The following is a 27,753-nucleotide window of genomic DNA, read 5'->3' as shown; positions in this document are numbered from 1 at the left end:
GAACACTGTGTCCAGTTCGGCTCAGATCCACCTTGAACACTGTGTCCAGTTCTGCTCAGATCCACCTTGAACACTGTGTCCAGTTCTGCTCAGACCCACCTTGAACACTGTGTCCAGTTCTGCTCAGATCCACCTTGAAAACTGTGTCCAGTTCTGCTCAGACCCACCTTAAACACTGTGTCCAGTTCTGCTCTCACCCACGTTGAACACTGTGTCCAGTTCTGCTCAGACCCACCTTAAACACTGTGTCCAGTTCTGCTCTCACCCACGTTGAACACTGTGTCCTGTTCTGCTCGGACCCACCTTGAACATTGTGTCCGGTTCTGCACAGATCCACCTTGAAAACTGTGTCCAGTTCTGCTCGGATCCTCCTGAAACACTGCGTCCAGTTCTGCTCGGACCCACCTTGAACACTGTGTCCAGTTCTGCTCTCACCCACCTTGAACACTGTGTCCAGTTCTGCTCAGACCCACGTTGAACACTGTGTCCAGTTCTGCTCAGAGCCACACAACACTGTGTCCAGTTCTGCTCGGACGCACCTTGAACACTGTGTCCAGTTCTGCTCGGACGCACCTTGAACACTGTGTCCAGTTCTGCTCGGACCCACCTTGAACACTGTGTCCAGTTCTGCTCTCACCCACCTTGAACACTGTGTCCAGTTCTGCTCAGACCCACGTTGAACACTGTGTCCAGTTCTGCTCAGAGCCACACAACACTGTGTCCAGTTCTGCTCGGACGCACCTTGAACACTGTGTCCAGTTCTGCTCGGACCCACCTTGAACACTGTGTTCAGTTCTGCTCAGATCTACCTTGAACACTGTGTCCAGTTCTGCTCAGACCCACCTTGAACACTGTGTCCAGTTCTGCTCAGACCCACCTTGAACACTGTGTCCACTTCTGCTCAGACCCACCTTGAACACTGTGTCCAGTTCTACTCAGACACACTTTGAACACTGTGTCCAGTTCTGCTCAGACCCACCTTGAACACTGTGTCCAGTTCTGCTCAAACCCACTTTGAAAACTCTGTCCAGTTCTGCTCAGACCCACCTTGAACACTGTGTCCAGTTCTGCTCAGACCCACTTTGAAAACAGTGTCAAGTTCTCCTCAGACACACTTTGAAAACTGTGTCCAGTTCTGCTCAGACACACCTTGAAAACTTTGTTCAGTTCTGCTCAGACCCACCTTGAACACTGTGTCCAGTTCTGCTCAGAGCCACCTTGAATACTTTGTTCAGTTCTGCTCAGACCCACCTTGAATACTGTGTCCAGTTCTGCTCAGATCCACCTTGAACACTGTGTCCAGTTCGGCTCAGATCCACCTTGAACACTGTGTCCAGTTCTGCTCAGATCCACCTTGAACACTGTGTCCAGTTCTGCTCAGACCCACCTTGAACACTGTGTCCAGTTCTGCTCAGACCCACCTTGAACACTGTGTCCAGTTCTGCTCAGATCCACCTTCAACACTGTGTCCAGTTCTGCTCAGACCCACCTTGAACACTGTGTCCAGTTCTGCTCAGACCCACCTTGAACACTGTGTCCAGTTCTGCTCAGACCCACACAACACTGTGTCCAGTTCTGCTCAGACACACCTTGAATACTGTGTCCAGTTCTGCTCAGAGCCACCTTGAATACTTTGTTCAGTTCTGCTCAGACCCACCTTGAATACTGTGTCCAGTTCGGCTCAGATCCACCTTGAACACTGTGTCCAGTTCTGCTCAGATCCACCTTGAACACTGTGTCCAGTTCTGCTCAGACCCACCTTGTACACTGTGTCCAGTTCTGCTCAGACCCACCTTGAACACTGTGTCCAGTTCTGCTCAGATCCACCTTGAACACTGTGTCCAGTTCTGCTCAGACCCACCTTGAACACTGTGTCCAGTTCTGCTCAGACCCACACAACACTGTGTCCAGTTCTGCTCAGACACACCTTGAATACTGTGTCCAGTTCTGCTCAGATCCACCTTGAACACTGTGTCCAGTTCTGCTCAGACCCACTTTGAAAACAGTGTCAAGTTCTCCTCAGACACACTTTGAAAACTGTGTCCAGTTCTGCTCAGACACACCTTGAAAACTTTGTTCAGTTCTGCTCAGACCCACCTTGAACACTGTGTCCAGTTCTGCTCAGACACACCTTGAAAACTTTGTTCAGTTCTGCTCAGACCCACCTTGAACACTGTGTCTAGTTCTGCTCAGATCCACCTTGAATACTGTGTCCAGTTCTGCTCTGACCCACTTTGAAAACAGTGTCAAGTTCTCCTCAGACACACTTTGAAAACTGTGTCCAGTTCTGCTCAGACACACCTTGAAAACTTTGTTCAGTTCTGCTCAGACCCACCTTGAACACTGTGTCCAGTTCTGCTCAGACACACCTTGAAAACTTTGTTCAGTTCTGCTCAGACCCACCTTGAACACTGTGTCCAGTTCTGCTCTGACCCACCTTGAACACTGTGTCCAGTTCTGCTCGGACCCACCTTGAACACTGTGTCCAGTTCTGCTCGGACCCACCTTGAACACTGTGTCCAGTTCTGCTCGGACGCACCTTGAACACTGTGTTCAGTTCTGCTCGGACCCACCTTGAACACTGTGTACCGTTCTGCTCAGATCCACCTTGAACACTGTGTCCAGTTCTGCTCAGATCCACCTTGAACACTGTGTCCAGTTCTGCTCAGACCCACCTTGAACACTGTGTCCAGTTCTACTCAGACACACTTTGAACACTGTGTCCAGTTCTGCTCAGACCCACCTTGAACACTGTGTCCACTTCTGCTCAGACCCACCTTGAACACTGTGTCCAGTTCTACTCAGACACACTTTGAACACTGTGTCCAGTTCTGCTCAGACCCACCTTGAACACTGTGTCCAGTTCTGCTCAGACCCACTTTGAAAACAGTGTCAAGTTCTCCTCAGACACACTTTGAAAACTGTGTCCAGTTCTGCTCAGACACACCTTGAATACTTTGTTCAGTTCTGCTCAGACCCACCTTGAATACTGTGTCCAGTTCTGCTCAGATCCACCTTGAACACTGAGTCCAGTTCGGCTCAGATCCACCTTGAACACTGTGTCCAGTTCTGCTCAGATCCACCTTGAACACTGTGTCCAGTTCTGCTCAGACCCACCTTGAACACTGCGTCCAGTTCTGCTCAGACCCACCTTGAACACTGTGTCCAGTTCTGCTCAGATCCACCTTCAACACTGTGTCCAGTTCTGCTCAGACCCACCTTGAACACTGTGTCCAGTTCTGCTCAGACCCACCTTGAACACTGTGTCCAGTTCTGCTCAGACCCACACAACACTGTGTCCAGTTCTGCTCAGACACACCTTGAATACTGTGTCCAGTTCTGCTCAGAGCCACCTTGAATACTTTGTTCAGTTCTGCTCAGACCCACCTTGAATACTGTGTCCAGTTCTGCTCAGATCCACCTTGAACACTGTGTCCAGTTCGGCTCAGATCCACCTTGAACACTGTGTCCAGTTCTGCTCAGAACCACCTTCAACACTGTGTCCAGTTCTGCTCAGACCCACCTTGAACACTGTGTCCAGTTCTGCTCAGACCCACCTTGAACACTGTGTCCAGTTCTGCTCAGACCCACACAACACTGTGTCCAGTTCTGCTCAGACCCACTTTGAAAACAGTGTCAAGTTCTCCTCAGACACACTTTGAAAACTGTGTCCAGTTCTGCTCAGACACACCTTGAAAACTTTGTTCAGTTCTGCTCAGACCCACCTTGAACACTGTGTCCAGTTCTGCTCAGACCCACCTTGAACACTGTGTCTAGTTCTGCTCTGACCCACCTTGAACACAGTGTCCAGTTCTGATCAGACCCACCTTGAACACTGTGTCCAGTTCTGATCAGACCCACCTTGAACACTGTCCAGTTCTGCTCTGACCCACCTTGAACACTGTGTCCAGTTCTGCTCAGACCCACCTTGAAAACTTTGTTCAGTTCTGCTCAGACCCACCTTGAACACTGTGTCCAGTTCTGCTCAGACCCACCTTGAACATTGTGTCCAGTTCTGATCAGACCCACCTTGAACACTGTCCAGTTCTGCTCTGACCCATCTTGAACACTGTGTCCAGTTCTGATCAGACCCACCTTGAACACTGTGTCCAGTTCTGCTCAGACCCACAAACACTGTGTCCAGTTCTGCTCGGACCCACCTTGAACACTGTGTCCAGTTCTGATCAGACCCACACTGAACACTGTGTCCAGTTCTGCTCGGACCCACCTTGAACATTGTGTCCAGTTCTGATCAGACCCACCTTGAACACTGTCCAGTTCTGCTCTGACCCATCTTGAACACTGTGTCCAGTTCTGATCAGACCCACCTTGAACACTGTGTCCAGTTCTGCTCAGACCCACAAACACTGTGTCCAGTTCTGCTCAGACACACCTTGAATACTGTGTCCAGTTCTGCTCAGATCCACCTTGAACACTGTGTCCAGTTCTGCTCAGACCCACTTTGAAAACAGTGTCAAGTTCTCCTCAGACACACTTTGAAAACTGTGTCCAGTTCTGCTCAGACACACCTTGAAAACTTTGTTCAGTTCTGCTCAGACCCACCTTGAACACTGTGTCCAGTTCTGCTCGGACCCACCTTGAACACTGTGTCCAGTTCTGCTCGGACGCACCTTGAACACTGTGTCCAGTTCTGCTCGGACCCACCTTGAACACTGTGTCCAGTTCTTCTCAGACCCACCTTGAACACTGCGTCCAGTTCTGCTCAGATCCACCTTGAACACTGTGTCCAGTTCTGCTCGGACCCACCTTGAACACTGTGTCCAGTTCTTCTCAGACCCACCTTGAACACTGTGTCCAGTTCTGCTCGGACGCACCTTGAACACTGTGTCCAGTTCTGCTCGGACCCACCTTGAACACTGTGTCCAGTTCTGATCAAACCCACACTGAACACTGTGTCCAGTTCTGCTCAGACCCACCTTGAACACTGTGTCCAGTTCTGATCAGACCCAACTTGAACACTGTGTCCAGTTCTGATCAAACCCACACTGAACACTGTGTCCAGTTCTGCTCGGACCCACCTTGAACACTGTGTCCAGTTCTGATCAGACCCAACTTGAACACAGTGTCCAGTTCTGATCAAACCCACACTGAACACTGTGTCCAGTTCTGCTCTGACCCACCTTGAACACAGTGTCCAGTTCTGATCAAACCCACACTGAACACTGTGTCCAGTTCTGCTCAGACCCACCTTGAACACTGTGTCCAGTTCTGATCAGACCCACTTTGAACACTGTGTCCAGTTCTGCTCTGACCCACCTTGAACACTGTGTCCAGTTCTGCTCTGACCCACCTTGAACACTGTGTCCAGTTCTGATCAGACCCACACTGAACACTGTGTCCAGTTCTGCTCGAACCCACCTTGAACACTGTGTCCAGTTCTGCTCTGACCCACCTTGAACACTGTGTCCAGTTCTGATCAGACCCACCTTGAACACTGTGTCCAGTTCTGCTCTGACCCACCTTGAACACTGTGTCCAGTTGTGATCAGTCTCACACTCAACACTGTGTCCAGTTCTGCTCGAACCCACCTTGAACACTGTGTCCAGTTCTGCTCAGACCCACCTTGAACACTGTGTCCTGTTCTGATCAGACCCACACTGAACACTGTGTCCAGTTCTGATCAGACCCACACTGAACACTGTGTCCAGTTCTGATCAGACCCACACTGAACACTGTGTCCAGTTCTGATCAGACCCACCTTGAACACTGTGTCCAGTTCTGCTCAGACCCACACTGAACACTGTGTCCAGTTCTGCTCTGACCCACCTTGAACACTGTGTCCAGTTCTGATCAGACCCACACTGAACACTGTGTCCAGTTCAGCTCGGACCCACCTTGAACACTGTGTCCAGTTCTGCTCAGACCCACCTTGAACACTGTGTCCAGTTCTGATCAGACCCACACTGAACACTGTGTCCAGTTCTGCTCTGACCCACCTTGAACACTGTGTCCAGTTCTGATCAGACCCACACTGAACACTGTGTCCAGTTCAGCTCGGACCCACCTTGAACACTGTGTCCAGTTCTGCTCAGACCCACCTTGAACACTGTGTCCAGTTCTGATCAGACCCACACTGAACACTGTGTCCAGTTCAGCTCGGACCCACCTTGAACACTGTGTCCAGTTCTGCTCAGACCCACCTTGAACACTGTGTCCAGTTCTGCTCAGACCCACCTTGAACACTGTGTCCAGTTCTGCTCAGACCCACCTTGAACATTGTGTCCGGTTCTGCTCAGACCCACCTTGAACACAGTGTCCAGTACTGATCAAACTCACACTGAACACTGTGTCCAGTTCTGATCAGACCCACACTGAACACTGTGTCCAGTTCTGCTCAGACCCACCTTGAACACTGTGTCCAGTTCTGCTCAGACCCACCTTGAACACAGTGTCCAGTACTGATCAAACTCACACTGAACACTGTGTCCAGTTCTGATCAGACCCACACTGAACACTGTGTCCAGTTCTGATCAGACCCACACTGAACACTGTGTTCAGTTCTGCTCAGACCCACACTGAACACTGTGTCCAGTTCTGATCAAACTCACACTGAACACTGTGTCCAGTTCTGATCAGACCCACACTGAACACTGTGTCCAGTTCTGATCAGACCCACACTGAACACTGTGTTCAGTTCTGCTCAGACCCACACTGAACACTGTGTCCAGTTCTGATCAGACCCACACTGAACACTGTGTCCAGTTCTGATCAGACCCACACTGAACACTGTGTCCAGTTCTGATCAGACCCACACTGAACACTGTGTCCAGTTCTGATCAGACCCACCTTGAACACTGTGTCCAGTTCTGCTCAGACCCACCTTGAACACTGTGTCCCGTTCTGCTCGGACCCACCTTGAACATTGTGTCCAGTTCTGCTCTGACCCACCTTGAACACTGTGTCCAGTTCTGCTCAGACCCACCTTGAACACTGTGTCCAGTTCTGCTCAGACCCACCTTGAACATTGCGTCCAGTTCTGCTCGGACCCACCTTGAACACTGTGTCCAGTTCTGCTCGGACCCACCTTGAACACTGTGTCCCGTTCTGCTCGGACCCACCTTGAACACTGTGTCCAGTTCTGCTCTGACCCACCTTGAACACTGTGTTCAGTTCTGCTCTGACCCACCTTGAACACTGTGTCCCGTTCTGCTCGGACCCACCTTGAACACTGTGTCCAGTTCTGATCAGACCCACACTGAACACTGTGTCCTGTTCTGATCAGACCCACCTTGAACACTGTGTCCAGTTCTGTTCTGACCCACCTTGAACACTGTGTCCAGTTCTGATCAGACCCACACTGAACACTGTGTCCAGTTCTGATCAAACTCACACTGAACACTGTGTCCAGTTCTGATCAGACCCACACTGAACACTGTGTCCAGTTCTGATCAGACCCACACTGAACACTGTGTTCAGTTCTGCTCAGACCCACACTGAACACTGTGTCCAGTTCTGATCAGACCCACCTTGAACACTGTGTCCAGTTCTGCTCAGACCCACCTTGAACACTGTGTCCCGTTCTGCTCGGACCCACCTTGAACATTGTGTCCAGTTCTGCTCTGACCCACCTTGAACACTGTGTCCTGTTCTGATCAGACCCACCTTGAACACTGTGTCCAGTTCTGCTCTGACCCACACTGAACACTGTGTCCAGTTCTGCTCGGACCCACCTTGAACACTGTGTCCCGTTCTGCTCGGACCCACCTTGAACACTGTGTCCAGTTCTGCTCTGACCCACCTTGAACACTGTGTTCAGTTCTGCTCTGACCCACCTTGAACACTGTGTCCCGTTCTGCTCGGACCCACCTTGAACATTGTGTCCAGTTCTGCTCTGACCCACCTTGAACACTGTGTCCAGTTCTGCTCTGACCCACCTTGAACACTGTGTCCAGTTCTGATCAGACCCACACTGAACACTGTGTCCTGTTCTGATCAGACCCACCTTGAACACTGTGTCCAGTTCTGCTCTGACCCACCTTGAACACTGTGTCCAGTTCTGATCAGACCCACACTGAACACTGTGTCCAGTTCAGCTCGGACCCACCTTGAACACTGTGTCCAGTTCTGCTCAGACCCACCTTGAATACTGTGTCCAGTTCAGCTCTGACCCACCTTGAACACTGTGTCCAGTTCTGATCAGACCCACCTTGAACACTGTGTCCAGTTCTGCTCGGACCCACCTTGAACACTGTGTCCTGTTCTGCTCAGACCCACCTTGAACATTGTGTCCAGTTCTGCTCTGACCCACCTTGAACACTGTGTCCAGTTCTGATCAGACCCACCTTGAACACTGTGTCCAGTTCTGCTCTGACCCACCTTGAACACTGTGTCCTGTTCTGATCAGACCCACCTTGAACACTGTGTCCAGTTCTGCTCTGACCCACCTTGAACACTGTGTCCAGTTCTGCTCAGACCCACCTTGAACACTGTGTCCAGTTCTGCTCGGAACCACCTTGAACACTGTGTCCAGTTCTGCTCTGACCCACCTTGAACACTGTGTCCAGTTCTGATCAGACCCACACTGAACACTGTGTCCAGTTCAGCTCTGACCCACCTTGAATACTGTGTCCAGTTCTGCTCGAACCCACCTTGAATACTGTGTCCAGTTCAGCTCTGACCCACCTTGAACACTGTGTCCAGTTCTGCTCGAACCCACCTTGAACACTGTGTCCAGTTCTGCTCTGACCCACCTTGAACATTGCGTCCAGTTCTGCTCGGACCCACCTTGAACATTGTGTCCGGTTCTGCTCAGACCCACCTTGAACACTGTGTCCAGTTCTGATCAGACACAACTTGAACACAGTGTCCAGTACTGATCAAACTCACACTGAACACTGTGTCCAGTTCTGATCAGACCCACACTGAACACTGTGTCCAGTTCTGCTCGGACCCACCTTGAACACTGTGTCCAGTTCTGCTCTGACCCATCATGAACACTGTGTTCAGTTCTGCTCTGACCCACCTTGAACACTGTGTCCAGTTCTGCTCGGACCCACTTTGAACACTGTGTCCAGTTCTGATCAGACCCACCTTGAACACTGTGTCCAGTTCTGCTCTGACCCACCTTGAACACTGTGTCCAGTTCTGCTCGGACCCACTTTGAACACTGTGTCCAGTTCTGATCAGACCCACACTGAACACTGTGTCCAGTTCTGCTCGGACCCACTTTGAATACTGTGTTCAGTTCTGCTCAGACCCACACTGAACACTGTGTCCAGTTCTGCTCGGACCCACCTTGAATACTGTGTTCAGTTCTGCTCAGACCCACACTGAACACTGTGTCCAGTTCTGCTCGGACCCACTTTGAACACTGTGTCCAGTTCTGATCAGACCCACCTTGAACACTGTGTCCAGTTCTGCTCTGACCCACCTTGAATACTGTGTTCAGTTCTGCTCAGACCCACACTGAACACTGTGTCCAGTTCTGCTCGGACCCACTTTGAACACTGTGTCCAGTTCTGATCAGACCCACCTTGAACACTGTGTCCAGTTCTGCTCTGACCCACCTTGAACACTGTGTCCAGTTCTGCTCGGACCCACCTTGAACACTGTGTCCAGTTCTGCTCGAACCCACCTTGAACACTGTGTCCAGTTCTGCTCGGACCCACCTTGAACACTGTGCCCAGTTCTGCTCGGACCCACCTTGAACACTGTGTCCAGTTCTGCTCGAACCCACCTTGAACACTGTGTCCAGTTCTGCTCTGACCCACCTTGAACACTGTGTCCAGTTCTGCTCTGACCCACCTTGAACACTGTGTACATTTCTGCTCGGACCCACCTTGAACATTGTGTCCAGTTCTACTCGGACCCACCTTGAACACTGTGTCCAGTTCTGCTCGGACCCACCTTGAACACTGTGTCCTGTTCTGATCAGACCCACCTTGAACACTGCGTCCAGTTCTGCTCAGACCCACCTTGAACACTGTGTACATTTCTGCTCGGACCCACCTTGAACATTGTGTCCAGTTCTACTCGGACCCACCTTGAACACTGTGTCCAGTTCTGCTCGGACCCACCTTGAACACTGTGTCCAGTTCTGCTCGGACCCACCTTGAACAGTGTGTCCAGTTCTGATCAGACCCACCTTGAACACTGCGTCCAGTTCTGCTCTGACCCACCTTGAACACTGTGTCCAGTTCTGCTCTGACCCACCTTGAACACTGTGTCCAGTTCTGATCAGATCCACCTTGAACACTGTGTCCTGTTCTGCTCTGACCCACCTTGAACACTGTGTCCAGTTCTGATCAGACCCACACTGAACAGTGTGTCCAGTTCTGCTCGAACCCACCTTGAACAGTGTGTCCTGTTCTGCTCGGACCCACCTTGAACACTGTGTCCAGTTCTGCTCGGACCCACCTTGAACACTGTGTCCAGTTCTGCTCGGACCCACCTTGAACACTGTGTCCAGTTCTGCTCGGACCCACCTTGAACACTGTGTCCAGTTCTGCTCAGACCCACCTTGAACACTGTGTCCAGTTCTGCTCAGACCCACCTTGAACACTGTGTCCTGTTCTGCTCAGACCCACCTTGAACACTGTGTCCAGTTCTGCTCAGACCCACCTTGAACACTGTGTCCAGTTCTGCTCAGACGCACCTTGAACACTGTGTCCAGTTCTGATCTGACCCAACTTGAACACAGTGACCAGTTCTGATCAGACCCACACTGAACACTGTGTCCAGTTCTGATCAGACCCACACTGAACACTGTGTCCAGTTCTGATCAGACCCACCTTGAACACAGTGTCCAGTTCTGATCAAACCCACGCTGAACACTGTGTCCAGTTCTGATCAGACCCACACTGAACACTGTGTCCAGTTCTGCTCGGACCCACCTTGAACACTGTGTCCAGTTCTGCTCTGACCCACCTGGAACACTGTGTCCCGTTCTGCTCAGACCCACACTGAACACTGTGTCCAGTTCTGCTCGAACCCACCTTGAACACTTTGTCCAGTTCTGCTCAGACCCACACTGAACACTGTGTCCAGTTCTGCTCGAACCCACCTTGAACACTGTGTCCACTTCTTCTCAGACCCACACTGAGCACTGGCTCCAGTTCTGATCAAACCCACCTTGAACACTTTGTCCAGTTGTGCTCAGACCCACACTGAATACTGTGTCCAGTTCTGCTCTGACCCACGCTCAACACTCTCCCTCTCATGCTCACCTTTCTTTGAACCAGAACGGCAGAAGACCCTCCAATCCAACAACATTCATTGCCCGGTTTGTCTTGTCTCTGTTCCTGGCACTCTTGCCCCAAGACAGTCAATTGTGTGTTCATGCCCCATTCCCGGACTTGAGTATGTGATTTTCCTGTCATTTCATTGTATTGCTGAGGGAGTGCTGCACTTTGAAATAAATAAAAGGTCAATTTTCCTTCGCGATGTTGGTTGTCGGATAAGAATTGGCCACGACACTGCAGGAAACTCCTCTACTCTTCAAATAGTTGCCATGGGATCTTTTACAAACATCTGAGTGTTGAAAGGTGCTATATAAATGAATGTCTGCTTGTGAATGACTGGTTAATCCGTCTTTGATGGTGTTAGTTGATGAATAAGTGTTGGTCAGGAGTTTGTGGATTCTCCTCTTCTCTTCCTTCGTGTTGGGAACTATGTCTGCTTCCGAAGTGATAGATGGATGTGCTTCACTTCTGAATTTCCCTCTTAAATGGCCTAGTCGTAATTCTAAGACGACGTATCCTTGTTCCTGATTTACTGCATCAATGAAAATAGATTCCATCTATCTTCCTTATCATTTTAACGTTTTAAACGCATGAATCAAATCACACCTCAATCTTCTATATGCAAGGAAACATAAGCTGTATTTATGCAACTTGTCTTCATAATTCCATCCTCTGAGCCCCAGTATCATTCTGGCAGATTCAGGCTTATGCTTGTGCAGAAATCAGAGGAATTTCACTGTGTCCACTTCTGCTCCGACCCCACCTTGGGTCCTGTTCTGGTGACTGAGTTATAGGAGGCACTTGAGCATTAGAGACCATTAATGGAAAGAGGCATAAGGCGAACCTGAATGTGAAAGTTCTGAATATGCTGAAGGACTGGAGGTGCTTGGTTTTCTACCTTGAGAGGAACCTGCATATAAAATGGTTCGGGGAATGAAAAAGCCATGCAGAACATCAATTTGCAATAAGTCGTGTAAAGAAAGGCAGGTGGGTTGAAACAGTAAAAGGCTAATTTAAGACTGACATCAGGAAATACTTCATGCAAAGAATGATCTCCAGGATAAATAAAAGCAAAATACTGCGGATGCTGAAAATCTGAAACAAAAACAAGAAATGCTGGAATCACTCAGCAGGTCTGGCAGCATCTGTGGAAAGAGAAGCAGAGTTAATGTTTCGGGTCAGTGAAGGTGAATGATCTCCAGGATGTTGGTGGTGAGCCTGGAATCATGCAAGAGAGGAACAAATGTTTTTCCTATTGGTTCATGGGATGTGGGAGTCGCTGACCAGGCCATCCCTAATTGCCCTTGAGAAGGTGGTGGTGAGCTGCCTTCTTGAACCGCTGCAGTCCATGTGGGGTCAGTACACCCACGGTGCTGTTAGGAAGCGAGTTCCAGGATTTAGACCCAGCGACAGTGAAGGAACGGCGATATAGTTCCAAGTCAGGATGGTGTGTGACTTGGAGGGGAACTTGCAGGTGGTGGTGTTCCCATGTATTTGCTGCCCTTGTCCTTCTAGTTGGTAGAGGTCGTGGGTTTGGAAGGTGCTGTTGAAGGAGCCTTGGTGAGTTGCAGCAGTGCATCTTGTAGATGGTACACACTTCTGCCACTGTGCGTCAGTGGTGGAGGGAGTGAATGTTTGTGGGTGGGGTGCCAATCAATTGGGCTGCTTTGTCCTGGATGGTGTCGATGTTTGCAGTGAGGGACTGCAGGGACATGTGCATGGATGAATTTAGATGGGTTGAACGGTTTCCCTACTCAGTGATTGTGGATGAGGATGGTCTAGCAGCCTAATTTACTCATCCAGAAAGATTGGAACTACATTCTCTGCCATCCCAGCTCTAGCTGTTAAGTAATTCTATTGTATCTTCCCTCAGGAGCCCTTCTAGAAGCTCCGCTCCATGTGGTCATCAGTCTGTATGAAGCCTTTCATGGAACCACCCTAAGTTTAAATATTTAATCTTGAGCTGTAGTGATGGGTTCACTTGAAGTAATGATCCAGATTGAGCGGCACCATTTGCTAGTTTAAACATCTCTGAGGCTCTCTCTTGCTCACCACCCTTTGAAGCAGAACAGTGAAGACCTTCCAACCCAACAACATCCATTGCCCAGTTTGTCATCTCTGCTCCTTGCACTGTTGCCCCGAGGCAGTCAATTGTGGGTTCAAGCCCCATTCCAGGACTTGAGCTTGTGATTGTCCTGACACTTCAGTGCATTACTGAGGGAGTGCTGCACTGAGCAAGGTGCTGTCATTCATATCTGTTAAAGTGAAGCCCGCCCATCTTTCACTTCTGAAGCGGGCATAGTTCCCCTGGCACAATCTAAGGAAGAGCAGAGGAGTTCCCCCAATGTCCTGATCCATAGTGATTCATCAACTGACACCACCAAAGATTCATTAACTAGTCATTCACAGGCAGACTTGCATTTATATAGCGTCTTTCAACACTTAGGTGTTTGTAAAGGATCCCATGGCAACTATATGAAGAGCAGAGGAGTTTTCCTGCAGTGTCTTGGCCAATTCTCATCCCTCAACCAACATCGCAAAGACAAACTGACTGTCCATTTATTTCAATACTGTTTGTGGGAGCTTGCTGTGCGCAAATTGGCTGTGAATTGTTTTGGGACACCCGGAGTTTCTAAAAGGCCTGTCGTAAATACAAAATCTTTCACTGTAGAAAGTGAGCAAGTACATCGTAGATTCAGCAGGGATGGGAAACTGGGCAGGAGGAGACACTGGGGTTATTCCCACTGGATCAGAGAGGAATAAAAGGAGAGTCTGGTGTGTAGTTCCGATCACCCTACCCGAAAGGATATGAAGAGTGACCAGCATGGTTCCACAAATTAAGCTGAGGGGGTGCATGTCTTCGAAACAATGAAGAGTGTAGATGAGATGGAAGTAAATAAGTTATTTAATTGGGACTTTGAGCAGAGCTAAAACTCCAAAATACAGTTCTAATGTTGATCTTTCCACCTGACTACTTGCAATTATCCCCAAGTGTCTTGTGCTTTTGTTCCCACTATGTGCAACCTTTTCATGGGTGTTCTGTTTCACTGAAATCAAGGGAAGTCTTAACTATAATTACACTGTTACCACAGCGACCATTGTGGTCAAAACACAGCACCAGGAAATCCTTAATTCACAGCAACTCCCACCACCTTCAACACAAAACCATTAAAAAGAAAATGCTCAGCCAGTAGTTTTTTTTCAGGGAACAGTTGAACCAATGGTCTATTTACTGCTTGGAATGTAGGTAGTAAATTATTTGCATATGGCCTTCTAAAACAGTTACATAGTTTTGCAGTTATTGTGAAAGGAATCTGACCCATTGGTAACATTAATCTTTTTGATCTCTGTGCTGGGCCAAACAGTTTTGAGCTGACATCTCACGATTAAAATGTTTTAAAGCACTTGATTTACAATGCCATCAAAACCCTTCCATCGGATTATAGCCTTGCAGAGATTGTAAGGTGTCTGTATTCTGTTAAAACAGTATTATTTCTCCAGCCTTTCTGTTAGATTCACATCTTGTAACTAATTTAGGCACATTATTTCAAAAAGCTCCAATCATCAGGTGCGAGGCGCTCACGTTGTTGCGGTACGTGGCGCAGGTCTGGCCCATACCCCACTCCTGCGCCGTGGCAGTCACCCGAGCCATTTTCCGCTTCGTCTGGGGATCTAAAATGGACCGGGTCCGGAGGGACACGATGTTCAAATCTCTGGACAAGGGCGGGAAAAATGTACCCAACGCGGCCCTCATCCTGATGACCACCTTCGTGTGCGGCTGCATCAAGCTGTGTGTAGATCCCCAGTACGCAAACTCCAAGTGTCACTACGTGCTGAGGTTCTATCTGTCCCCGGTGTTGCAAAGGATGGGCCTGGTCACATTGCCGCGGAACGCTCCGTGCAGTTGGGCGGTGCCGTACCACCTATCCTTCGTGGAGCAGTTTCTGCGGGAAAACACCTTTGACCACCGGTCCATCAGGCAGTGGTCTGCACGGAATGTCCTCAAGGCCCTGCGGGAAAAGGAAACGGTGGATCCTGTCGGATGGTTCCCCGAGCAGACCGTCAAAGTCATTTGGCGGAATGCCTCATCACCAGAACTTTCAAACAAGCACCAAGACGTAGCCTGGCTGGTGGTGAGAAGGGCCCTCCCCGTCAGATCCTTCATGCACACCCGAAGTCTCGCCCCCTCCGCACAGTGCCCCCGCATTGGCTGTGGTGGGGAAGAGACGGTCGCCCACCTCCTCCTGGAATGTGCCTTTGCAAAGCAGGTGTGGAAAGAGATGCAGTGGTTTTTGTCAAGGTTCATCCCAAGCAGCTCTGTAACACAGGAGTCTGTGCTCTACGGGCTGTTCCCAGGGACGCACACCGAGACAAACATCAACTGCTGCTGGAGGACTATCAATTCGGTGAAAGACGCCCTTTGGTCTGCCCGAAACTTGCTGGTCTTCCAGCGCAAAGAGTTGTCCACCACCGAATGTTGCAGACTGGCACATTCCAAGGTCCAGGACTACGTGCTGAGGGACGCACTAAAGCTTGGGGCAGCCGCAGCAAAAGCTCAATGAGGAAAGACCACAGTGTAAGGTTCCCCCACCAAGCTGGACTGAGAGGCTGGATCCATGGGAAACCCCTCGAACTGTATCGTTAATATTCTCAATTGCTGTAAATGTAAAACTGTAATTGACATGACAATTGTGAAACGGAAGGGTTGGGAAGAAACTCACGACAGTATTGAAGGAAACTGATCTCCCTTGCAATGTTTGTATTGTTTGGAAACTGTTTGGCAATGTAATTTTTACAGATTTTTATGAATAAAGTATATTTTGGCAATAAAAAAAAAATTTAAAAAAGCTCCACTCCAGGACTTAAGCAAGGGATCTTGGTTGATGCTTCCGTGCAATACTGAGGGAGTGCTGCACTGTCAGAGGTGCTATCTTTGGCATAAGACATTAAGCCAAGGCCCTGTCAACTGGAGGTTCCCATCATGCTATCTTGAAGAAGAGTAGGGAGGTTCTCCCGTGAGTCCCAGCTTACGTTTATCACTCAATCGCCATCATTAAAACAGATTATCTGGTGTTTGTGGGATCTTACTGTGCGTTAATTCATTCCTGTGTGTTGTTTGTTTGGTGCTCTGCCACATTAGTTAGTCGAGAAATTCTGCAGTTTGGAGTAATCAGAACATTAACCTTTCTTACATTATAACTATATCCAGCTTTGCACCAGTCTGTGTGACTCCTCCAAAGCCACGCTGCATCTGTCTTCAAGTCTCTCCCTCTCACGTGATCTCTTACATCATCACGGCAGGAGGTATTCTTCACGCTCTCCCACCATTAACCATTTCAGAGCTTTAGACTGTGTTGCCTACAATGCAACAGTGAGGATACTTCAAAAATAATGAATTGACTGTGAAGGGCATCTTGAGGTCATGAAAGGCTCAACATAAACGCAAGTCTTTTTCAAATGTGTGGGAGGCTGCAGACAGGTCAAGAAGGATGAGAAGAGAAAGTTGACCTTTGTTACAGTCACTCAGAATGTCATTTGTGTCATTGATAAGGACCATGTCAGTATTGTGGTGTGGTGCGGTGGGGGGGGGGGGGGGGGGGGTGCAGAATTGGAGGGATTTAAACGTGGAGTTCAGAGCATGAGTGTGGCATGCAACAACACGTTCAAGGGTTTTGGAGAGGAAAGGGAGGTTGGAGATTGGATGGTAGTTTGCTCGCAGAGAAGGATTAAGCATGGATTTTTGAGGAGGAGGTGATAATGGCGGGTTTGGTAGTGGGGGGCTAGTTCCTGAAGAGAGGGAACTGTTAACAACAGCCAACGGGAAGGGGCCAGGAAGGGAAGTCATGTGGTTAGGAGTCAAATGTGAATAAGGTCAGGGAAGCAGGAGATGGGTCTCATGGGCAAGATGAGGTTTTTTTTATTCGTTCAGAGGATGTGGGCATCACTGGCCAGGCCAGCATTTATTGCCCATCCCTAATGGCCCTTGAGAAGGTGGTGGTGAGCTGCCTTCTTGAACCGCTGCAGTCCATGTGGGGTAGGTACACCCACAGTGCTGTTAGGAAGGGAGTTCCAGGATTTTGACCCAGCGACAGTGAAGGAACGGTGATATAGTTCCAAGTCAGGGTGGTGTGTGACTTGGAGGGGAACTTGCAGGTCGTGGTGTTCCCATGCATATGCTGCCCTTGTCCTAGGTGGTAGATGTCGTGAGTTTGGAAAGTGCTGTCTAAGAAGCCTTGGTGCGTTGCTGCAGTGCATCTTGTAGATGGTACACACTGCTGCCACTGTTCGTCGGTGGTGAAGGGAGTGAATGTTTGTGGATGGGGTGCCAATCAAGCAGGCTGCTTTGTCCTGGATGGTATCGAGCTTCTTGAGTGTTGTTGGAGCTGCACCATCCAAGCAAGTAGAGAGTATTCCATCATACTTCTGACTTGTGCCTTGTAGATGCTGGACAGGCACTGGGGAAACAGGAGGTGAGTTACTCGCTGCAGAATTCCTAGCCTCTGACCTGCTGTTGTAGGTGTGGTATTTATATGGCTACTCCAGTTCAATTTCTGGTCAATGGTAACCCCCAGGATGTTGATAGTGGGGGATTCATTGATCATAATGCCATTGTATGTCAAGAGGAGATGGTTAGATTCTGTCTTGTTTGAGATGGTCATTGCTTGGCACTTGTGTGGCATGGATGTTACTTGCCACTTACTAGCCCAAGCATGGAGAGGGCATGAGAAGAGATAGGAGACAAATTAAAGATAAAAGTTCAGGGCTAGGGCAGGGGAGCCTTAAAGAAAGTTTGCCTCAGTGGGATAGGGGAAGAGAGGGTAGCTGCGAAGGTGGCTGACAGGTTGATCTTAACCTTCATGAAAACAGTCCATGATAGCCTCGCACTTGTTGGAGGTGAGGGTGGGAAGGGGTGGCAGGAGAGGGGTTTGACAAGGTAGTTTGTAGTAGAGAGAAGCTGTGGATTATTTTGTATTCAAGGATGATCCTGGAATCGTGAGCAGTTTTCGTTCATGGGAGCAGCACCCGATAGAGTTTTATGTGCTCCAGCCAGATCGAACCATTTGTACACCATAAGCATTCACGTCTTTATCACTTGGCCATATGGGAGAAAAGATGGGGGTCATATGAAGGGGAACGATCGTGAGAGAGTAAGAGTTTTACTAGGGACAAATGGCTCAAAGAGGGTGTGATTGAGCAGATCAGTAGCTGCAGAAATCCAGCGAAATGAGGGACAATTTAGACAGTTGGGAGTTTGAAAACACGAAGGTAAATAACTTGGTGGAGTGTCCTCTCCAGGACTGGTCAGAAATATGTGAGGGGAGAGGGTTACAAGGAGGTGACAGAGATGGCCTCAACGTTTTTTTGATTCTTTCATGGGATGTGGGCGTCACGGGTAAGGCCAGCATTTGTTGCCCGACCCTAATTGCCCTTTGTAACTGAGTGGCTTGCTAGGCCATTTCAGAGAGTAGTTAAGAGTCAATCACATTGCTGTGGGTCTGGAGTCACATGTAGGTCAGACCAGGTAAGGACAGCAGATTTCCTTCCCTAAAGGACATTAGTGAACCAGATGGGTTTTTACGAGAATCAATTCTTTCAATTCCAGATTTTTTATTAATTAATTGAATTTAAATTCCACCTGCTACCATAGTGGGGTTTGACCCTGTGTCCCCAGGCTGGGCCTCTGGATTACTAATTCAGTGACATTACCACTACACCACTGTCTCCCCTAGATTAATCTGATGGAAATAGCAAGGCCACATGAAATGGCAAGGTTGAGGGGGTGGCCGTGAATATGGGTAGGAGATGTTATATGGAGGTAGAGGTTAAGGAAAGACAGGAAGGAGGGCAAAGTGAGTTGAGATGGAGTTTGAAAGCACTGGGGATGAAAAGTCACTTGGTGCAGAGGCTGAGAGGGGGGAAAGGGGTGAGGATATGTTAATGAGAAAGTTGACATGGGACGTGAGTGGATGGTCCAAAACAAGGACTTTGAAGGATAGGAAGGAGGGGTGGAACAAGGTGAGATGCTCAAAGGAGGAGAATGTGCCAGAGGAGTAGGGGGGACAGACCAATGTGTGATTTGGAAATAAGAGTCGCATTGCCATCGTGGAAGTCTGGGTGGGGCAAGTGCTGGAAGCCAAGTGAGGAAGCCTCAGCAAACCAAAGTAGTCTCATTGTCCCTCAGACAAGTTTCTGTCAACGTCACGATGTAATACAATCAGCCAAAATAAGGTCACATGTGGCAAGGGCCTCGTTCCCAAGAGTTTAGTTTAGTTTAGAGATACAGCACTGAAACAGGCCCTTCGGCCCACCGAGTCTGTGCCGACCATCATATATACTAATCTAATTTATACTAATCCTACACTAATCCCATATTCCTACCACATCCCCACCTGTCCCTATATTTCCCTACCACCTACCTATACTGGGGGCAATTTATAATGGCCAATTTACCTATCAACCTGCAAGTCTTTTGGATGTGGGAGGAAACCGGAGCACCCGGAGAAAACCCACACAGTCACAGGGAGAACTTGCAAACTCCACACAGGCAGTACCCTGAATTGAACCCGGGTCGCTGGAGCTGTGAGACTGCGGTGCTAACCACTGTGCCGCCCAAATTTCAAACAGCACAGAAGGAAGTCATTCGGCCCATCGTGTCCATGCCAGCACACTGTAGAGCAATCCAATCAATTCCGCTCCCGCGTTCGATCCCCGTAGCTCGGCAAGTTTATTTCCTTCAAATGCCCATCCAATTTCCTTTTGAATTCATTGACTGTCTCTGCTTCCACCATCCTTGTAGGCAGTGAGTTCCAGGTCATTACCACCCGCTGTGTAAAAAAATGTTCTTTCTCACATTCCCTCTGCATCTCTTGCCCAAAACCTTCAATCTGTGTCCCCTAGTCCTTGTTACCATCAGCTCATGGGAACAGTTTTTCTTATCTAACACCTTATCCAAACCTTGTACACCTCCATCAAATCTCATCTCAATCTCCTTTGCTCCAGGGAGAACAAACCCAGCTTCTCCAACCTAACCTTGTAATTAAATTGATGAATTCTGGACGGAGAGGAGGATGCGCTGAAGGGCGATGCTGATGTTCCAGAGGCAGTTTCCCTGCCTCAGGTCTATAACTTCACATCAGTCCAGGATCAGTGAACACTATAGTAACTGGGCAGATATGAGCCATTTAACCAGTGTCTTCAGCCAACAGCATTGGCTTTCCTGAGGGGGCATGGGGTAGAGTAGGAAGGGGGAAGCAGTTGGAATGGGTGCAAAGTCAATCTGCAAGAATCTAAACGAGCCACAATGATGGGTTCTGCAGAGAAACACAAAGTCAGCTGGAGGGAGCCAAGATGTTGCACTGCGAAGGTTTACCATGGGCTTCAGATGCGAAGCCTTGTGTTTGTGTTCAACTGGGGCAGCATCAGCTCCAATTATCCAGCAGAATTTGCAATGCAACACGAAGAAACTCTGTAGAGTATCGCATTGAGTCTGTCCAGAGTTTGTTGGGGCCAGCAGGTGGCGGCGGGCGGGACGGCAGGTGGCGGCGGGCGGGGCCAGCAGGTGACGGTGGGCGGGGCCAGCAGGTGGCGGCGGGCGGGACGGCAGGTGGCGGCGGGCGGGGCCAACAGGTGGCGGGGCCGGCCGGTGGCAGCGGGCGGGGCCAGCAGGTGACGGTGGGCGGGGCCAGCAGGTGGCGGGGCCGGCCGGTGGCAGCGGGCGGGGTCAGCAGGTGACGGTGGGCGGGGCCAACAGGTGGCAGTAGGCGGGGCCCAGAGTGGGCCGGACCCGCAGATGGCAGTGGGCGGGGCCGTCAGGTGCCGGTGGGCGGGGCCGGCAGGTGTATAGAGAGGCTGCTGGCGGAGGTGACGCAGTGTCTATGTCGTTCAGGTGCGGTGGAGGTAGAGCGGCAGGAAAGTGAGAGGCAGCAGAGGAAGGAGTGGCAGTGAGTGAGGGAGTGAACGGTAGTGAGTGAGGAACGGCAGGGAGTGAACGGCAGTGAGGGAGTGAGGAACGGCAGTGAGTGAACGGTAGTGAACGGCAGTGAGTGAACGACAGTGAGGGAGTGAGGAACGGCAGGGAGTGAACGGCAGTGACTGAGTGAATGAGGAACGGCAGTGACTGAGGAATTGAGTGAGTGAAGGAAGGAAGGGCAGCACAATGGGCAAGAAGAAGAAGAAGATTGAGGAAGACGGCAGCTCGGAGCCCTACGGTAAGGAGAGCTGGGGTAGGGGGAGGGGGTGCTGGGCACAGGGGAGGGGGTGGTTGGCACAGGGTGAGTGGGTGGGCTGGTTGTAAGGGAGGCAATGATTCTGCAGAGGGCTGATTAACATGGGGTAGGGTGAGGAGTGGGCATGGTTTAGAGAGTGTCTAGTGTGGGCAATGATTGGGAAGGGGCATGGGCTAGAGTAGGGATTGGGCATAGAATCATAGCAAGCTTAAGGCACAGAAAGAGGCCACTTGGCCCATCGTGTCTGTGCCAGCTGAAAAACGATCCACCCATTCTAATCCTACCTTGCAGCATTTGGTCTGTAGCCCTGCAGATTACAGCACTTGAGGTGCATATCCAGACTCCTTTTGAATGAGTTGTGTGTCTCTGCCTCAGCTACCCTTTCAGGCAGTAAGTTCTAGATCCCCACCACCCTCTGGGTGAAAAGGTTTTTCCTCATCTCCCTTTTAATTTTTCTACCAATCACTTTAAATCTATGCCCCTCCTCACTGACCTCTCTGCTAAGGCAAATAGACCCTTCACCTACACTCTATCCAAGCCCCTCATAATTTTGTACATTTCAATCAGATCTCCCCTCAGCCTTCTCTGTTCCAAGGAGATCAACCCCAGCCTATCCAATCTTTCCTCATAGCTGCATTTTTCCAGTCCTGGCAACATCCTCGTAAATCTGCTCTGTACCCTCCCTAGTGCAATTACATCCTTTCTGTAATGAGGTGACCAGAACTGCACACAGTACTCAAGTTGTGGCCTAACTAATGATTTATACAGTTCCAGCATAACCTCCCTGCTCTTGTATTCTATACCTCGGCTAATAAAGGACAGGATTCCATACACCGCCTAAACCCTCTTATCAACCTGTTCTGCTACCTTCAGGGATCTGTGGACATTCACTCCAAGGTCCCTCTCCTCCTCTACATGTCTCAGTATTTTCCCATTAATCATGTATTCCTTTGCCTTGTTTGACCTCCCCAATGAGTTGGACAAGGTGGAGTATGGGCAATGATTGGGGAGGGGCATGGGGTAGAGTGAGCAGTTGGCATGAGTTGGACAACTGGAATGTGGGCAATGATTGGGGAGGCCATGTTCTTTTGAGTATCGCAGTCAATGCAAATTCATAGAGCTGTTTTCATCAGCTATTTTGTCAGAGCAAATGCTACTGTTAAGGAAGCCTGCTGGATTTTTGACGTTGTCTGTGTTTGTGTGTGTGTGTGTGTGTGTGTGTCTATCTCCACAAAACCCTTCCTGTTTTTCCACTGCTCCTCCAACAATGCGTCCTGAAAACCCATTGTTTCACCAAAGATGTGGGCAGTTCTTGCTGTGCAGTAAAATTCTTTAAGAGTGTAATTGCAGTCTCAGTGGCCACACAAGCACTGTACACAGTTGGTAAGCATGTAGTGCAATGATTTACTGTCAGTGGGTATTGTGCATCTAGTCCCTGAGCTCTTTGGCAATGTGACTCATGAAATGGTGGCTTTTGATCAAATGTTTCTGCAAGTTTTCCTGAAACTCTAGTCCAATGAGTGAATTCCTGCTTATAATCCCTGCAAGCTTAATTCATTGAGGCACTGATGATGAAACAGGAACTGTCTTCAAAATTTCCATTGTGTTAACATTACTCTGTTAATTTCCTGATGATAGGGTTTTGAGCTGGTCAATGCAGAATGCTGTGGAATGAAGGAAGGCTTGTTTTGGTTCAGCTTTATCTTCCTGATCTTGGCTGTACCAATGTGATCAGGGGGAAGGAAGTGTCATTGGGGTGATAGCTTTCACTGTCAAAGGGTCCTTTTAGAGTTTGAATGGTCAGATCCCCTGGGCTGCCCATTTTGTTCCCTGAATGCAGAGGAGACTGCTGCTTGAGGTTACTGTAGGGGAATGTGCCTCTGCTCACAAATTTAACGTGGTGCCTCTGCAATCGAGCGTTTGAGCAGAGAGTGAGGAGCAAATGTACTGGTAGACTGGAGGATACGTGCAGGGGCTACAGAGCACTGGGCCACAGCAGATGTGGGGAGGAAGGTGAGAGGGGCGGTGGGTGCTATGAAGCCGCAGAGCGACTTGGCAGGGGAGCTGAAGAATCTTGAAATTGGTCCTCTGGAGTTTTGGAGGCTGACGGGAGCTTATTGAGTGCGAGATGATGGAGCTTAGCATCTTGGATGTCTTTTAGTTAAAATGGCAGAAGCCAAGATCGCTGAGTATATTAACCCCTGTTTACCCACTGCTCTCGAGTGATGCAAGTGTGGGATGACTTCAGATATTTCCAAAGTGCTGTACAATTAATTGAGCCAATGTGGATGAAAATGTGTTGGTGTGTTTCTGGAGGCATTTTAAAATATTGTGGATGCCCAGGGTGTGTTATAGTGCAATATAGCAATTCTTTTTATTCTTTCATGGGCTGTGGGCATCACTGGCAAGGCCAATATTTATTGCCCTTGAGAAGGTGGTGGTGAGCTGCCTTCTTGAACTGCTGCAGTCCATGTGGGGTAGGTAGACCCACAGTGCTGTTAGGAAGGGAGTTCCAGGATTTTGACCCAGTGACAGTGAAGGAACGGCGATATAGTTCCTAGTCAGGATGGTGTGTGACTTGGAGGGGAACTTGCAGGTGGTGGTGTACCCATGTATTTGCTGCCCTTGTCCTTCTAGTTGGTGGAGGTCGCGGGTTTGGAAGGTGCTGTCTAAGGAGCCTTGGTGCATTGCTGCAGTGCATCTTGTAGATGGTACACACTGCTACCACTGTGCGTCAGTGGTGGAGGGAGTGAATGTTTGTGGATGGAGTGCCGATCAAGTGGGCTGTTTTGTCCTGGATGGTGTTGAGCTTCTTGAGTGTTGTCGGAGCTGCACCCATCCAGGCAAGTGGAGAGTATTCCATCACACTCCTGACTTGTGCCTTGTAGATGGTGGACAGGCTTTGGAGAGTCAGGAGGTGAGTTACTCGCCTCAGGATTCCTAGCCTCTGACCTTCTCTTGTAGCCACAGTATTTATATGGCTACTCCAGTTCAGTTTCTGGTCAATGGTAGCCCCTAGGATGTTGATAGTGGGGGATTCAGTGATGGTAATGCCATTGAATGTTAAAGGGAGATGATTACATTCTCTCTTGTTGGAGATGGTAATTGCCTAGCATTTTTGCAGCACGAATTTTATTTGCCACTTATCAGCCCAAGCCTGGATATTGTCCAGGTCTTGCTGCATTTCTACACGGACTGCTTCAGTATCTGATGAGTCGTGAATGGTGCTGAACATTGTGTAATCATCAGTGAACATTCACACTTATGACCTTATGATTGAAGGAAGGTCACTGATGAAGCAGCTGAAGATGGTTGGGCCTAGGACACTACCCTGAGGAACACCTGCAGTGATGTCCTGGAGCTCTGATGATTGATCTTCAACAGCCACAAACATCTTCCTTCGCGCTAGGTATGACTCCAACCAGCGGAGAGCTTTCCCCCCGATTCCCATTGACTCCAGTTTTGCTAGGGCTCCTTGGAGCTGACTAACTTGTAATTTAATCATTGCCCAGTTGAGGATATTTACAATGGCAGTTTCACTGAAACTTGATTAAAATGTTGGTTGTAGATCTCTGGGTTCAGCAATCGGTCCAGCTGCCTCAACATTGAAGAGAAGTCATGTATACCCGAAGAATAAACTGGTAGCATTCATTAAGCAGGAGAATGTACAGCAACAACATACATTTATATAGTGCCTTTTAACATGATAAAACCTCCCAAGGCATTTTACAGGAGCATTATGAAGCAAAGTTAGACATTGAGCCACAAAAGGGGATATTAGGTCAGATGACCAAAAGCTCGGTCAAAGTGGTAGGTTTTAAGGAGTGTCTTAAAGGAGGAGAGAGAGGCGGAAGGGTTTAGGGAGGGAATTCCAGAGCTCGGGACCCAGATAGCTGAAGGCACGACCACCAATGGTGGAGTGATTAAAATCAGGGGTGCTCAATAGGCCAGAATTAGATAATGCAGATATCTCAGAGGGTTGCGGGTCTGGAGGAGATTACAGAGATGGGGAGGAGTGAGGTCATGGAGAGATTTGAAAATAAGGATGAGAATTTTAAAATCAAGACTTTGCTTGACCGGTAGCCAATATAGGTCAGTGAGTACAGGGGTGATAGGGGAACGGGACTTGGTGTGTGTTAATGTAGGTCAGTGAGTACAAGGGGTGATAGGGGAACGGGACTTGGTGTGTGTTAATGTAGGTCAGTGAGTACAGGGGGTGATAGGGGAATGGGACTTGGTGTGTGTTAATGTAGGTCAGTGAGTAAAGGGGGTGATAGGGGAACGGGACTTGGTGTGTGTTAATGTAGGTCAGTGAGTACAGGGGGTGATAGGGGAACGGGACTTGATGAGGGGCTTTTATTCCCTGGAGTTTTGAAGAATGAGGTGTTCTCATTGAACATATAAAATTCTTAAGGGGCTGATAGCTGGGAGGATGTTTCCCCTGACTGGGGCGTCTAGAACACGGGGTCACAGTTTCTCAATAAGGGGTCAGCCACATAGGACAGAGATGAGGAGAAATGTCTTCACTCAGAAGATTGTGAATCTTTGGAATTCTCTAGCCCAGGGGGCTGTGGATGCTCAGTCATTGAGTATATTCAAGACAGAGATGGATTAAATTTTGGGCACTCGGGGAGTTAAGGGAGCGTGCAGGAAGGTGGAGTTGAGGTAGGAGATTCAGCCATGATCTTGTTGAATGGTGCAGCAGGCTTGAGGGGCCGAATGGCCTAGTCCAGCTCCTATTTCTTCCATAAGTTCTCACTGCATTTCCGAAAGCTTTGTGCTTTGGATCAATGAACATTTTTAAAATAGTAAGCCTACAGGAAGTGCTGTGTGTCTCAGTAATGAATGAACCAAGATAGGATCGAGCCTTAATGCCGTTGGATTCCCAATCGGCTCTCGTTGGGTGTATCTGACCAGTATATTAACCATCCTGTGTCCAATTGGCGCTTAGTTACAAATATGCGTGCTCTACCACAACCTCGAATGCCAAGGTGTGCCCCTCGCCCACACACTGAAGGGAATCAGCCTGAGGAGTCGAGGAGGTGTTTGCTGATAAATTTTGAGTTGCACAAGAAAGGTTCTTTGTTACCCACATGGCCTGTGGAAATCAGATTAGTTGAATGTGGGGGTGGAGCGGTGTCTCTGTGAGCAGGACATTTCACACGTACCCTCCTGCCCTTTATCACCATGTGTGCTTATTCCTGACCAAGACTGGCTACTTATTGCAGTCCGAAACCTGTCTGGTCCTCTGCTCCTGGGGAGGTGGGGACCTCCTTACATCGAATTATAGAATGATTGCAGCACAGAAGGAGGCCATTTGGCCCATCGTGTCTGTGCTGGCTCTCCGCAAGAGCAACGCACCTAGTCCCACTCCCCCGACCTTTTCCCCGCAGCCCTGCAAAGCTTTTCTGCAGATAAATATCCAATTCTCTTTTTACTGCCTTGATTAAAGTTGCCTCCAGCGCCCCCTGAGCAGTGCAGCCCAGATCCTAACCACTTGCTGTGTTTAGGAAAGAAAAACTTTTATTGTTCTCTCAAAGCCTCTGGCGTGTTTTCTCACGGTGGGTTTGAGGTGGTTGAATCAGATTGGGATGGGCTCTCGCTCGTGTCTTTTCCCATCCCGTGGAGTTGTGTGTTGAATCAAGGACCAGGATTCACTTTGCACGAGGCTGCTGATCTCCTACAGTGGATTTCAAAGTCCGAGTGTCCTGGTACTCGGAGCTGAACTGAAACCCGTTCCCCGATTCGCAGCTTGTTAAAGAGAGGAGGGAATGTTGATGTTTGAATATTATGAATGGCCAGCTGTTGGCCAATGATGTCTGAGGTAGTGTCATCAAACCCATAAGAGGGCACGGATAAATGCAGCTGATATTGCTCATGTCTTGGCTTAAATGGCAGTCTGAGTTGAACGTGTATTTCCCAAACCCGCAACCTCCAGCACCTAGAAGGGCCGGAGCAGCAGGTGCATGGGAACAGCACCACATATACCCATCCCAACTTGGGACATATATCACAGGAACAGGGCTAGACCATTCAGCCCCTCGAACCTGTTCTCCCTTCCAATGAGATCTTGGCCGAACCACAACCCCTAACTCCTTTGCCCCATGTCGGCCGTTCCTTCACTGTCGCTGGGTCAAAATCCTGGAACTCCCTTCCTAACAGCACTGTGGGTGTACCTACCCCACATGGACTGCAGCGGTTCAAGAAGGCAGCTCACCACCACCTTCCCAAGGGCAATTAGGGATGGGCAATAAATGCTGGCCTGGCCAGCGACGCCCACATCCCATGAACGAATATTTGGAAAAAAAAAGCTTGAGACTATAGTC

General features: G+C 49.3%; 1 protein-coding gene across 1 annotated transcript in view; it reads left to right on the top strand.

Moving 5' to 3' along the window:
- The first annotated feature begins 21,033 nt into the window (after positions 1 to 21,033).
- The window catches only part of slc44a4 (solute carrier family 44 member 4), a 115,030-nt gene continuing 108,310 nt past the window's right edge, over positions 21,034 to 27,753 (top strand). Inside the window, exon 1 of the mRNA XM_068009355.1 lies at positions 21,034 to 21,409. Within this exon, the coding sequence (XP_067865456.1) occupies positions 21,358 to 21,409 (52 nt within the window). The 5' untranslated portion in view covers positions 21,034 to 21,357. The remainder of the gene's footprint in view (positions 21,410 to 27,753) is intronic.

This window comes from Heterodontus francisci, chromosome 29 (genome assembly GCF_036365525.1).
Source record: "Heterodontus francisci isolate sHetFra1 chromosome 29, sHetFra1.hap1, whole genome shotgun sequence".
NCBI lineage: Eukaryota > Metazoa > Chordata > Chondrichthyes > Heterodontiformes > Heterodontidae > Heterodontus > Heterodontus francisci.
The sequence above is the reverse complement of the archived record's forward strand: the minus strand, read 5'-3'. Positions and strand labels throughout refer to the sequence as shown.